Source organism: Bombus vancouverensis, chromosome 11 (assembly GCF_051014615.1).
Source record: "Bombus vancouverensis nearcticus chromosome 11, iyBomVanc1_principal, whole genome shotgun sequence".
Lineage (NCBI taxonomy): Eukaryota > Metazoa > Arthropoda > Insecta > Hymenoptera > Apidae > Bombus > Bombus vancouverensis.
The window spans coordinates 8,664,077-8,679,638 of record NC_134921.1 but is presented as its reverse complement, the minus strand read 5'-3'; the positions used below and the strand labels follow the sequence as shown (position 1 = coordinate 8,679,638).

The 15,562-nt window shown below is 36.9% G+C and overlaps 1 protein-coding gene across 2 annotated transcripts in view; it reads right to left on the bottom strand.

The window, feature by feature from the left end:
• The window catches only part of LOC117153182 (neuropeptide CCHamide-1 receptor-like), a 40,523-nt gene that overhangs the window by 5,867 nt on the left and 19,094 nt on the right, over positions 1–15,562 (bottom strand). For both annotated transcript variants that reach the window (XM_033326953.2, XM_033326952.2), the window contains exon 2: positions 89–566. In XM_033326953.2, the coding sequence (XP_033182844.2) occupies positions 89–412 (324 nt within the window). In that variant the 5' untranslated portion in view covers positions 413–566. The remainder of the gene's footprint in view (positions 1–88; positions 567–15,562) is intronic.

Genomic DNA, 15,562 nt, shown 5'->3' with positions numbered 1-15,562 from the left:
AGAAAAGGGACTGATCGTTTTCACGAGCAGAGAATTTTAGGGATGATAAAACATCGATAATAAATCTAGAATAAGAATAAACACGTGCCAAGAGATCTCCGAGCGCCAACGAAAAGACATAAATATTGGGAACGTTCCTCATGTTACTGTGGCGCAGTATGGTGAGCGCGAGCACGCCATTTCCTGTAAGCCCGATCACAAGAATCAGCAGGAACACGATTGGCACGAAGTATGTTTCCGGTCGATCTTCATACGGCGTGTACTTTTCTTCCGCGTTTGTTTGCTTTTCGATGCTCGTGTAATGTGTGGTCGAAGCGATGCCGAAAGTGTCCTTGAGGACGTTCGAGACGGACGGCGTGGTCCATGAGGTCGAAAATAAGAACGAAGACGGGGAAACCGTAGTCCGAGCCATGAACACGTTCGATTTCGTTCTTCCTTATGACAAAGACAATGTGGTCCCGTATGTTGCGGAAACGAACCGTCGTGGTTCACATCTTAATCGTGGTCTTCAGTGGCCAACAGCCGCAAACGCTTCAGCTCAGCCTCCTTTCTCAAATCTTTGTGCCCTGGAAATTGTAAAAGAAATTCGCGTTAGTGAAAGTTTCTCTGCAAATAGAGCGGAACACGGAGGTAAATGGGGAAATGATCCCCGTGGGCATGGAAACGTCTGGTTTCAAGGAAATTGCACGCTGGAAATACGTGTTTTTCGGAATGGCTGAGAGCTAAAGTGTCTCTTCTAGGGAAATGCTATGGGAACAGGATAAGGAAGATGAATTTTACGTATATGTTAAGGAAATGTTATCTACATTTATTTGTATTGCATTCGACATTCCATTGATACGAGAGAATGATGCTGCCTTTCACAATAGTTTATTGATTTATTCTATTTGTTAACGGGGATGAACTCAAATACGTGGTAGTAAAGTAGCCCTTGTAATATTTGCAACGGGAAACAAATCTCAATTTAGATTACGTATTCGTTGATTCTGTCCATCACAACATGAATTTGCATAAAGATCCGCGGTCTAAGGCAATTTGAAGATCGCTCGCCGTTTATGTGGAGATAATACCTCATCCGAAAGTGCGCGAATCTCTCGGATAGTCATGAATGGACAATTTTGAAAGAGATGCATCTCTGCGAATCAGTTACGGTAGAATACCGTTCAGTTCAATAAAATTCAATCAGAATAGCTTGGAACCAAGCCGTATTAGAATATTTGTATATTTCAGAACATGGAACATGTGGAAAGTCGAGTAATCGAGAATAGGCAAAATTTAGTTGGAATTATCAGAACTTTAATTATTGCACTTACAGAGTTTTATAACAGTTATGGATTTTTATCTATTTGCAAGCTGAGCTAACAATATATGTATAAGAGGATGACAAGGAGATGACGACATTCTTGCGGCACTTTAACAAGCAACTCGAAACGACTTGGATACCATGGGCCAAGAGCGGTCTAATGAGATTTCCGCTGCTTATACCTTCACGTACACTATATAAAACTGCCATCAATAAAAATTCACGATTCACGGAAAGAAAGAGAATATAAAAGAGTGCATTTCTGTCGCGTGAAAAACATTAACGGCGGTGCTGGGTGACCTCGTTAACCGAACTCGTGGATTTTCGTGGTAATACTTTTTTCTATCGTGCCAGCATGATTCCACCGTAACGAGTTGCTTAGATGCTTATAACTCCATCCGCTATCCGATATCGCTTCCGGTAGCAGATTTTCCAGCTAACGATGCTTCTCTTCGCTTTGACCAAATGTTTCAGTCCATCTTAATCCTTAACAAAGTCGATGTGGAGATTCCATCAGAGAAGAGAACCTGGAAATTTCTTAATTCCGTGGAAAGCAATATCAATTATGCGTTACTAAATTCCTACGCGAGTAGGTACAGTATCGTAGAAAATATGAGTAGGAGGAGCTTGAGCGAAACTTTGGTTGTTAATAGCAACGATAGTAGATGTGTCGCAATGTTTCCTCTGCGTTTAGTGTTGCAAAAGCGCCAAGATTACAGGAATTTAGAGGAGATTATCCGGACAAAGACGACTATATAGAGACATCCTCAAAGTAGAGGAAGGAAATAATGACCCGAAAAATAATTATCATTAAGTTAAAAATAAAGTAAACAAATTATATCTGTACTTCAAAACTATCTATTTACATCTTAAAAAGTTCTACTATTTACCATGTAACCGATAATTAGATTAAAAAAAAAATTCATAATAATCACTACTCTTGTTGTTGTTACACGAGAGAATCTCACCTTAAGATACTTAACCAATTTCCTAGCAATAAAAATAATGGTTGGAACGAAAACGTCCTAAAGGATGTAACACAACTGAAGGATATTCAAAGGAATTGTGCGAGCATTTTATACGGTTAATTTAATCAAGTAGGCGCCGACATAAATCCAGGCGAGCGCATTCTCGCGAATGTCGTGGAAAAAGGATACACTCGAGTATTTCAGGCACTTTGCTATAGGCAAGGGTCTTTTGTAAGCTGCATAATAGTAAAAGCATACTTGATTATTGGCGTCCCTCGATCCACGAAAGACAATGCAAGCTCGTGTTTACACACGAACATGTATACAATCCTCTGGCAAAGGAATTTAAGCAAATTTATGCTTGCAAAGGATAGTTCGCGTGAATTTACGATTCATCGCCTCTCGAGTGCAATTGATATAGTTTCAAGGTGGCCATTGTTCACTCATTACATTCTCGAAATTTCTCTCCCGATTTTATCGCCTTAGCAATGTGTACGTAGGCAATAATGCACATTTTTCTTAAAAAAAGAGTCGTCGGGACCAATTGATCTGACGTCATTCAGCTTTGAGACAGTTTACGATAGGTGTAGTAGGCGAAATACAATTCAGTAGGGTCGTAAAGCGTTAAATAAGGTCACTAAATGATCTAACTACAATTAAAGCCGTACGTAAGAACCTGCTCTAGATTTTAAAAATTTATATGATCGTCAGTGGTTCAACGACGTGTCATAAAATCGGAGTTTTAAGCGTAGAAATTATTCGAAAATATTATTCTGTTTTTAAATAAATAGATTGTTTGGAAGTAGAATTCTGGGAATAGAAGTAGAACTGCAGAAGTAGAAGCAGGATTTCACTCACTTGGATTCTATTTGTTGGAAGGAAGTTTTATTTAATATCCGACTAACTGAACTTTTGTCAATTGAATTTACTTATCTACTATTTTACCCACTCGAGATATTCAGAGCGGATGAACACAAGGTGTAATGAAACTGTTGAAACTTTGAATCATCCCTTAAACTCGAAGTGTCTCGTTTAATTCGAGGGAGAGCCGGTAAACCGATCTCCGGCCACTTTAATCATCCAACAATTTCACGCTGGGATTCGCTCGAACGCCGCTATCTTTCCCGGTTGACGCGAAATCTCATTCGAAGATGGAAAAACCTTCAACCGCGTGAAACAGCAGTCAAACAGTGTATCAACAAAATGGTAAATCAAAGCTTTCGAAACTGAATCTTATCGATATAGTCATTATTTATGATAATGTGTTGCGCACAGACAATATAAACATTTGTCTCGAATGGAATTTTGTTCTTCATTAGAACAAATTTAATAGATAAAGACACGAAAATTCCCACCTGGAGCTCGTTAACTGTTTTTCGAAATAGACCTAACCTTCTTGTATGTTTCTAGTATTTTTCCAATTCATAGAAAAGATCCATGCTATTGCATCGTTATTGTGATATCGTTCCTCGTTAATTGATATCGCTCGCATTCTAAAAAAACACTTACCAAAATCCTTACCTCTGCAAAGAAACGTACAATCGAAACGTGTATATTTCAGCTCTCATTCATTTTATGATCGCTCTATATTTTCATTCGTGGTGTACGTATACGCGTGAACCTTGAAGCGAGATACAGTTTGGCCAAACGAATTTGACGAGACGTGTCTGGAAAAGGAGAAATAATTTAATAAAAGCCGGTTGACTATAAACCCTTTTATAACACGGTTTCAATCACAAGCTGGCCAGATTGGATACCACGTTACAATGGTATTTATTCCCGATGATGAGCCGTTACCACGACCGGACCCATACGCGGGAAGACAGAGCTAGCACCTCGTAAATCGAAGCCCAAGACATTTAGGATCATTAAATGAGGCTAAGTGCGATAGCGGCCATGATAGGATTAAACAGGATATATACAGTGGCCTGGCTATCGAAAGCTTGTGTATAACGCGTGTTCACGTTTTTCATGAATTAATATCTAATGAAGCGGAGAGATCACTCAGTGTCCCGTAATTTTGGCAAAAGTACATTATACACACTGACGAAATTGCATACATCTGATTGCATACAGAACAGAATCTGCTAATTTCGAAAAAGGTTTCGTGTACGTTTTGAGTGAAATTTCAAAACTTTAAGAACGTAATATAATAGAAAACGGGGACAAAGAATATTTTTTCCAAGCTACTTTTACGTGGAAAAATAAATTACGATCGTTATTCGATGGTTAAGTACTGAACAATCTGGCGAGCTGTAAGTAAGCTGAAACTCCAGGAATATGAAGGTACGGGAATGCGTGAAGAAAACGTTCGTTTAATCAATTTACTAGCGTCCATGGCAGCTGTTACTAAAAGCCTGTTGTTCAATCTAGCAGCGTGAATGGAAATTACAATCTAAAATACTTCTGGACAATCTGCCTATCTCTTCCTTTTTCTTTCTTTCTCTTTCTCTCTATCTCTCTATCTTTCAACTCACGGCTGCAGTTAATAAAATTCTGCATAGATACAGTTTCTCTGGTTGATGTGATTCACGCTTGGAAATATCGATTTCGTTCGTTCGAGAATGTAGCGGTCTTTTTCGTGCATAAATTGAACTAGGAAGCTTTGTGGAACGTGCTACGTACGTTGGTGGAATATCATTAGCGTCATTAAGCTTCGACTATCGATTTTCAAGTTGGTTGGCGTCGCGGCGTCATTCCCCAGGGCATAAAAATTTCGCTTAATCGATACAATCGCGCCTACTTGTTTTAAAAGAGCAACTAATAGAGAATTTTTATTTTTTGAGCTTTTTCTACGTTGCAATTTAACTTTGTTGCGGTTTAAATTTTGGATAATTGAATTTTAACTTCAACCAAAAAAAAAAAGAACTTTCAATTATTTGGAAAAATTATTAAAGTATATTGAAACTGGGACGCGCTTATTGGTAATAATTCATCACTCACTTTCGATCAATTTTCTAATAATAGAGAAATATAGTTTGGGCGAAGAGCGCTCAAAATAACAGAGCAGAATTCATTTTCGTCGAATGATCGAATATTCGAATCCTTACACAGAGAACAACGCAAAAGTTGTGGATTTAGAATTATCACGATCGTCATGAAGCACGCGAGTTAATTTTCAATTGAATAATTTTGCAGAGCAAAGATAGAACTCGATTGGGAAAATAATTTACATCGTTGATATTGATTCGTCGAATTGATATTTTCAATTTTCCCGGTATCACCTGAACACAAGTTAATTGCCATGGAAATCTTCACAGCGCCACATTTTCTGGATATTTTGATAATTAATTGCTCGTGTATCATTTAAAACGGCACGTGTAGAATGCGTTGCACGATACCACGCGTGTTACCTAACAGGTTTTGATAAAACCCGGTGAAAATCGATTAATTACTGCGGCGGAAAATTCTGAAAACGTTGCATTGCACCGCTCCACTTCGCTTCATGGTTCTCCATACAGGCACAAATGAAATGATCAAACTACGATTCTTTCCAATACCAGCGAAACGATGCACGTACGTCCCGCTGATGTAACAATACGTTGTTATTTCGCAGAGGTTTTGTTATTACGTGGTTCTTTTTACGTGGTTCTTCTACCAGATACAATACCCGGCAGTTGTAAAATCATTTCAAAGGCGCGAGTTACGAAAATTGAATTGGATTACACGTGGTTGGTATGGATGAGAGCAGATTGCGAGAAAAAATTCGGATTTCGTATCAAGAGCAGCACAAGATTAGGAACGTTTTAACGACTCTCGATGATCGTTTTCCTTCGTAGAAGAAGAATCGTGAAATCGCATGGGGACTACTAATTGGGGCGTTGGCAAAATAATCATGCACCGGACACATGGTCGAATCGATGCAACGTCACTCGTTTCATTTGCACTTGCTAAATTTGTAAATAATAGCTAGTTGCAGACAACCGGCCAAATCGATTGGTAAAATCCTTGATTCCTTTCTTGCTGTTAAAATAGTTAAACATAGTACTGTTTTAAATCTTATATTAAGTGTAAACGCACGAAGTAAACGGTCAGTAACCAATGTAGATTGGAAACATGAATAGAGATGAAACAGAAAGGAAATAGTCCTATTTTTCCAGCGACTGTATAATTGCAAATCATCAGAGAACATTACACTTCTCAATCAATATTCGATTAAAGGAGACTTCATTTTGAAGACTTATTCACAATCGAGTTTATTGCTCGCCGCATTATTGTTCTTGTCGAGTACAATAAAAGTAAATAAGATGCAGAAAAATGCGATGCGGAAGCAATTTTCTTCCGTACAGAATAATTTAGCAACCTAGTGCTATTGGCCAATTGACAAGTTGCAAATTGTAGATGTATTTTTTTACAATTTCACAGTTTTACGTGATATAAGATAATTGCATAACGTGCAATTTCTAAAATTTACATTTAAAATTATAATTTATTATTATCGACCACTTGTAAAGTATCATTAGTTCAATTGTGCAAGGTGGACAGTTCCTATTAACCAAACTAATAAAAAGAAATAGAGAGGATTAGCTTTTTCATTGGAACTGCTTGATTATCCGAAATCCCATGGTCCCTGCTCGGACAAATGAGATTCCACTGTATTACCTACCTTTATAGTCGGACGATATACGTATGCAACAAAATTTCCTATCTGTGGTCGCCAGAATATATGAAGATAAGAGCAGCATGAGAGAACCGAGATTATTTTACGGACTCGGTTTCTATGAAATTGCAGTATAAGAAAGAAAAGGAGAAGGTAATCCAGTCTTCGAGTATTTACGGTCTTCGAGTGTCCATTCTCCCTTGGGTACAAAGAATCGCCTGTTTCATTGCTAAACGGCACTGTCAGCGCTTTTGTCTTCCGTCTGACTAATATCGGTTTCTACTACTAATCTCGCCCAACTTCACTGATATCCATTGTACTGGAACCTATCCTTTGAACTAGTTCCCGGAATTCTGATCTCTAATTATTCATCGTATTAGGATAATTGTAATAAATGGATAAAATGATTACAGTGTGTATAAAATTTAACAAATTGAATACTTCCATCATTGTCTGTGAGAACTGCAATTGCCATATCACTTGGAACGTTTTAAAACTCTGAACTCGTGCAAGTTTTTCTAGAGCTTAATAATTCTGTTGAATGAATGGTACTTCTTTGACCGGACTGATTATAATTACCGTGGCGCAGCTGGTTTTAATCTTCTATTTTTTAATTCTCTTATTTGGAGCTTGATTGAAGAAAAAATCCAGAAATTCTGGGATTTCGAATACAATTGTTTCAATTTGTCATCAGGTAACGTATTTATATCTCTCGGGTACGTAATTCAAAATTGCGATATAAAATAATTTTTATTCAAACGACTGTAGCTTCTTTTTTTAATCGCGAGTAAAAAAAAAAAAAAAAACGGGACAGGCCTGTAAAATTATTTCTCTATGATTTTATGACACATAAATTATTAATGTCTAGACGTTTTATATGTTAAAACAAAATATGTTAAGATAAAAATTATCTTAAAAGATCATATATTTAAGGATAAAAATGTTGAGTAATTCGTGACAACACAACGTCCGAATATTTTGAATATTATATCGAAAAAAGAGTGGTTTACAGGAAATTGAGAAAGATGTTGGTCCTTTTAAACTGAAAAATGTCACGATATTTGGTCGTCAAGCGTCAACGCCATTCATCGCACGCAAGTGCAATTTTTTCAATCCATCAATCCTTTTTCGATTGACGCGTTCACTGTAAAGGTAGATGATAAAATGGAGTTCCGAGGACGTTAAACAAATTTAATCCTAGTAAGACGATGATGTCTTTTCGAAAGAATCACAAAAGACACGGAGTTACCACGCCGTTAAAAAAAACAATTTGATTTGAGTAACTATGTCGATAGGCTTAAAGTCGAAGTAACCTAAGCCTCTTAACCCCTCTTACGAGCTTGGCTATGCTACGCCGTAACGAGGAGAAGTATTAGTTAGGTTCGCTCGAGTTTTCCTTTGTATTCGTCGGACAATGAACTCATATGTAATATGTAATATATATAGAAACATCTTGGCAGTATGTTTTTCGAGAAATCGAATAAGCCGCTCCAATAATTCTGTCTGATTATCCCTCAGCAAATATCATTTCTGTCGTTGATAAATTGATTTTAAACGTCTCATTTTCTCAACCAGTTTATCAAAATTGACATCGTTGACATTGTAGAATCTTTAAGCGAAAATGGAAAGCTCGAAACGTAATGAAACGTGTAGGGGAATGGCATATCGAATTAAATTTCTTATTGCAGTGGTATTTACGTACCTTTAACAATGGGCGAAGGAAACGCGAGCGAAATGAGTTTACGGTTTAGCATCGTGACGGGGGTAAATTAAAAACGCCATCTCTACATCCGTGGAAGTTACGTTACAACAAAAGTTACAAGTAAATTCCACGCTTTCTGGCTTAATTAATACATTTTAGATTGTACAAAGAGCTAACTAGAAAGTCACGTGATTACGGAACACTGGTTTTTCGTTTAATTAAAGCGTCTCGAAAGGCTCGTTCGAAGAATCGAGTTAAGTGTTAAGAACTCCGATTAAATGGTTAATGACACAGTTTAATCAATTGTTATTTACTTTGTGAATACGAACGTTTAGATAACAGGCGACTTGTTGTTAGTTGATATTTAACGAATCTAGAAATGCATTTTAATTTGTAGTACATCTGTCACATACTAGCAATGTCTTCAACCTTCTCTCTAAACGAGATTTCTTTGAATCCGAAAAATCGTTACTTTCACTAAAATTCTACTGTTATATTAAAGCGTTTCCTTTTGATCATCAAGTAGCGTAAAAATGAGAAAATCACCAAAAAAGCATTTATCATATTTTTCCTATGTAACCTTTAACAAACTTCGTTCGACATATATATGTATCGTTATATAGTCCACAACTGTTGTTTACTAAATTACGAGCCGTAAAAATAAATTTCTCGCTATTATTGAAAGAACAGTTTTAGATACGAAACTGAACCATCAGCGATGTTTGCGTAATTAGCGTGACGGTGAGGTTGACTTTCGTCTTTCTTAAGGGTGGTCCCCATAAAAATATCGCACTGAAGCCTCCGGTAGTCTTAAAGCTATTTTCACCAGGGTATGGGTAAACGTGGAGTAGGAGGATCGTAAAGTTGAGAAAGTGGCTGCTCTTGACCGTCGACGGCGTTGATCCACCCTCTATAACTGCCAATAGAGGGTTGCGCATTGCCACCAGTGTACGTTCTGTTGTTTAGAGTGCGGTATTATTCCAGAGAACATTTATGTGGTTAGTACGCCACAAAATTTAGATATTCGGCGCAGTACCGAGATTGCATGTCAATATGACGTTTCAATATCTCCATTAAGTAATTAAACGAAGCCTGCCGGCGAAATATAAATTAACATCTTTAATAGGCAATATACGCTATTGTACGGAACCATTTGAACTGCCTTATGCACTTGCGGTAATAGTATACCAATTTTTGCAAAATGTATAAATTAATGGCAAATTAATGACTAGAGACGGTGATTAGTATGTTCTCGTGAAATTGGAAGATTATAAACGCAAATAATCTGTTAACGAGGATCGATGAAACTCGTATTAAAGGAACCAGGATGAAAAAGTATATAATACAAGGAAAAGAACCAAGTTGGAATTGATCAATATTCTTTAAAATGGATCGTTGTAAATTTACGAAATTTGTCTACGAAGAATTATGAATTGATCACTTGGCTCTTCTGATAGTTCTAACGTTATAGAAATAAAGAATAATCTTCTCTTCAGATAAAGTACACTATCACGTTGACGTACTTCCGGATTTTGGATAATTCTGCTGGCAACAGCGTTAATAATCTTCGCGTGAGTTTAGAAGAACCTCCTTTATCTGACTCGTAGTTTACGAGCGGTCTGAAGATAAAGAACTTTTTAAAGTATGTTTCATTACATTAACCGCTTGAAAAACATGCTGATGAACTCCGTAAATTGAAGAGCAGAGAAAAATAACGATATTACGTACATTTTTTAAACTTGAACTATGTAATTGTCTATACCAGCAGCTTTGATAAATAAACTTAAGGATATCAGTCAGTTGTCTAATTGTAAAATTGTAAATTATTGTGCGAGAAAGCTGAGATAATAAAATTGAAAAGCTTTACTTTACTAAAATCGTAGCAAATCTTTTGATCGTAATTTTTATGGTCGAATTGCATCCTAATTGTCTGAATGTCTGAAAATTTTTAAGCTTTTATTATTTTAGGGTACATTAAAATACATTAGATGGAGATGATCGGACAAAAGATATTTTGCATGATTCGACCAAATAGTTGCATTGGTATTCATCGTCAATATCCGCCAGTAAAAGCGACACGAAATCATAGTGAATCCTTTAGTGAGACGTGTCCCAAGATCCGTCGCGTTCCTTTGTTCTTTCAAAGTTTATTTCCTGGTGGATCTTCGTCGTGTTCGTTTGAGAAACGTGCCTCAGCTTTCGATAAAATAAAGGCGGGGAACCATGCGGATAGTTCCTTAGGAAACTGAAGAGAGTACCGACTGTTCCTGGCAATTTCTAAACATTCCCTTGACTACTCCTAATCCGTATCCTACTTCCAAAGAAGAATAAAAACTTCGAACAGAACGAACTGTTGTTTGAGAAAGAAGGGGTATAATACTCCAATTACCCGCCTATAAAACCCTACTTTGGGCTACTGAAACAAAGAGGATGAATAAAAGGAACAAAAGAGCGCAAAGAAAACAAAGCACGTATTGTTTCGAGCTGACAAATAAAATCCAACGCTGCACGACGGTGTGATGAATTGATGCTCTTGAAGCTTAAATACCGAACAGCTTGGAATTTATTTGATAGGTACATTCATGTCATTTGCCAACGTATCTACATTTCACCTATTGTAGAGGATACCAAACTTCGAGCGTCCAATATTTGTTCCCACTGCTGAACACCGTATTCTGCATATTTCAATCGTGTTACGGTAGCGAGTTAGAGAGAACCAGAGAACTCCTGGCCTCTTCGAGATGTTCGATACACCGATACACCGGAACGAGATATTCAATTATAGGAAGAACACTTGGTGCACGGTTGTAAAACAAGATTGAAGCGTGGTGGTCGATTATTTTCGTGAAAACAACCTACCGTTTGTTCCAAGTGTTCGTTCCAAATATTCGTTCCAACTGTTCCTTTTGGATGTTCCTCCCTCTCATTCGTGCGAAACGTTTGTCCCAAAGTGTTCGTTCGAAAGGTTCGTTCTACACCCAACCGATCTATTTTTCGTCGTTGATATCTTACCGTCTCGTCGTTCTAGACGACGGGGAGAGAGAGAGAGAGAGAGAGAGAGAGAGAAAAGGCAACGGGATAAAATAACGTTCCCAAAGGATGGAAACATGGGATAACCAAGCCTCGCCTGGAATCGTAGCTTTCATTCGAATGGCAACCTTTCTGGACGTTTTTTACACTCGCCCGGTCGTTTTGATTACGTATTCTTCGTCAGTCGGTTGGTATTTGCTATTCGACGAAGAGGAGGGAAATAGTCGAGTGGTGAACCAAGGAATTTTAATATCACGTTCAACGCTCGGATTTCCGACGTTTTCGTATTAAAACGACCGGAACAGATTGCAATCACGCCAACGGCTACTCGGCAATTAGAGAGAAAACAGGCCAGAGACGACTGTTTAAAGTCGGATAATCGAGAAACGAAATATATGGGAAGAAAGTTGGTTATTCGGCCAAAGAAAAATTATTGTACAATGGATGGAAGGAAAAGGAAGAACGTAACGATCTATTCCTGAAAAGGTTGACGATAGCATGTGTTATGGCGGAGCTTCGTGGAACAACGTTCATGTCTCAGAAGTGGAATGATAAACGCGATTTCTTCAACGGGATTCTTCCATAGTTTGGACGCTTTATGGATTTTCGATGAATAATTCGTTGACGAGGCGAGGTAAGTTTATAAATCATTTTTGGAAATTCGTGACGATGACACGGGCCAACAAGAAGGGGAAAAATGTATCTGGTTGTGAAAGATCGCCTCGTTGACCCGTTGTCGAACGCGTGAAACCCTGCGAGCCGACGATGAATTACTACGAAGTGTTTTGCAGTGTGTAGTTTCTGTTCGTTAAACTGTTCGATCATGCGGAAGTATCTATCGGCTTCGAATTCGATGCAAATTTAATCGTTGAAATATTTTCTATAGGATACAAAGGTGATTTGACGTTTTATCGAAAATCGAAGAGGCTGTAACGAATATTGCCCGTACCTTTCTTCTCTCAGGAAAACAATGGATTATTCGAGCGTTTCTAATATCTCTTCGATACATTCCAATTTTTCTAAACAGAGTATCCATTATAATACGTAATTCTTATAAATATGTCTGGAATTGAATCGTAGAAAAATGATGTTTAATCAAATGATGAAATTATAGGCCTCATTACAAATGACTTTGTAACATTAGTAACAGTTGTTTTACGACAAGCCAAGATATAGATCATTTTTTATAATCTCAACTGCACTATATTGTGGATTTAGCTTTTAACTCATAAAATACATTATAATCTAAAAAATGAAACAATAGAGTTTCTAAAAATGAAAAATTTTCTTCAAAAGCACGATTCTTCCTTGTGTCGATTAATAATAGAATTTAAAAAAAAATTGACAAGCATTTTGTTTGCCATGAACCTCACAATTCCAAGGAATATGATAAAAATAATGTTTTAATCTTTTTGGACATCTCGTCTTGCCAAATTTTGTATCATAAGGTTTGTATCACTTCAAACCAGTCAGTGATTATGTTAGTTGATAAATCTTTTCCGCTGCCATTTGCTGGGAACGTTACGCAACACAAAGACGTGAATGCAATCATGAAACGTCAAAGCCAAACAAACGGGTCGCGCCTTGCAGAAGTTTCGTGTCTGAACAAACATGACAATCTCCTGCGGGAATGTGCACGTTCGCGAAATACGTCTATTAATCGTTCAGTTAAGTCATCTTCATTCATTCGTTAGAAACAACTGTCGCAATTTGGAAACGTAGGACTCGAAATGTTTCCTCTTAAAAGTACAACAAACGATGAAACAATCTTATTATAACTTGTATATGATTTTTCTTTGCATTCGACTACGGTGGAATTTAAAAAAATTAAAGCAAATCGTAATAGCAAGAGGCTGACTTCAAAAGAGAAAGTTTGACGTTAGTATGATACACCAAGCTTATTACACCTGTACGGTTCTTTTTCAAATGCGATAACGATGAAACTTTGTAAACTTTGTAATGACATTCGATGCACGATAGTAATAAAATTAGTTTCATAGGAGAAAAGTTTAATGCTACAGTTATGCATCAACCTTATTGCGCTATATACGATCCCTTTTTGGAATCCAATAAAATTTTCCAAAAATTTGATACAAATCGTAGTAGCAATAAAATTAGCTTAAAAATGGGTGCCATAATAAAATTCACTTGAAAAATTCAGTATGACAAAAATGACTAAATTACAGGTTCCAGATTTTTTAGTTTTATAATTACTAAAATTGCATATCTCTCAGTGATAGAAAGATAATTAACCGCTTTGTAATGCTTCCGAAATTCTAATCGCTTCGGCAAACTTATTCGAACTTCCATCAGATCGGCGCTCGAACTATTCGACATCATAAATTCAGCCTTCGTCTGCAGCTATCGTCGATAGCTGCATACCTATAATCCTGTTATCGAACTTCTCGTCAAAAAATCATTAGTATCGCTTATCTAACGAACCAACGATTGGAAACAAACTGGTCGAAAGATCAAAGTCGTGGGAGAAGCAACTTAATTCGAAGTTGACAGTCGTAATAGCTAGTTATCGAATCTGAGAGTTCAAATAGGCTTTAATCGAACGATTTCCTCCCACGTATCGAGCTGATGGTCCGGAAGAACATAAAGCCAACTATTGGATACCAGTTTCCACCAAAATCAATTCTGTCGAAGCATCTGGATAGCTGTAACCAATGAGCTTCGCCTTTCATATTGTTCCACTATTAATACCAATCGAGAGTCTCATATTGCTATTGATTTGATGAACCGTGTAACCATGTCTGATGACGTACAAAGATTTTGATTCAGACAAAGGTTTGGAACTGCTAGATTTAATTAAGAAACAAATCATTTGAAAAGTAATCAGCATACAATTCTATTATATCAGAAAATCTTGTGATGAAAGTTTTGTCGAAGCGAAGAATATTGTTAGTGACCTAAATTAGTAACTTTGCAGCACTTTGAATAACTAAAATAATCGAGAGTTTCGTAGTAATGAATTAGTATGTCAAAAATAAACCATAGAATAGAGGATTAATTGTTTTAGTAATGAGTTCTAATAATGAACAAACAACAGTTGAGAATATTTAATCTGCAAAACAGTGCCAAAGTAGTCGAAGTTCGAAACTTCCAACTTTAAAGTTGTATCGTTACTTTATATCGTCATTTATATCGTTGAAATTTCTAGAAAAGTAACAGCGGCGAATTTACAAAACGATGAGCAATTAACTTTTCAAATTGTGAATTTTCTTTCAATCATTCAATTACTGGATTTCTAATGTTATAATCTTCAATTAGAATGTTGCATCCAAATTCTTCACGATAAAACAACCTGGTAATTCTTTTAATTCTTGTACGCAATACAATGTAATTAGATGAAACTTACACCCGTAGTCTACGTGAATGGACCGTTAATTGGTGTCGTCCTTTGAAGATACGATCGTCGTCGTTCCTGACATCGTTAATCTCATTCGACAGCGTCCCTTTAACATTTCTCGGGAACAACCAAGAGACACGAATGATTACATCACCGATCAGACATGAAATGAAAAATATGCTTCTAATTAACGTTGTTCATAACAAATAATATTTTTTCTCCTCGTATTTTTAATCGTCGTACGAATCGCGACAGTCGATGAAACTCAATTTCTCCTCGCTGCTCGATGATTTTTATCGCTGCTCAGGATGAAAAATCTATGTAATAAGAATCGAACAGTCCGCACTATAATTTGTTCTACGATATAATTTATCCTGCGATTTACCATTCTGTTCTAGAAAGATTCATCGATGAAGTTTAATAAATCTTATTTTAAAGGAGAGAAGCAACTGTAAATCAGAAGAGGACGATGGAATGGTTTTCCACGTCTCGTCATTTCGTTCTAGAAAGATTCGTGGATAAAAAGAAATTAATAAATCCCTTTCTAAAAAGGGGGCGAAGGCATAAATCGAAGGAGAACGGTGAAGTGCTTTTTTTTATCGTG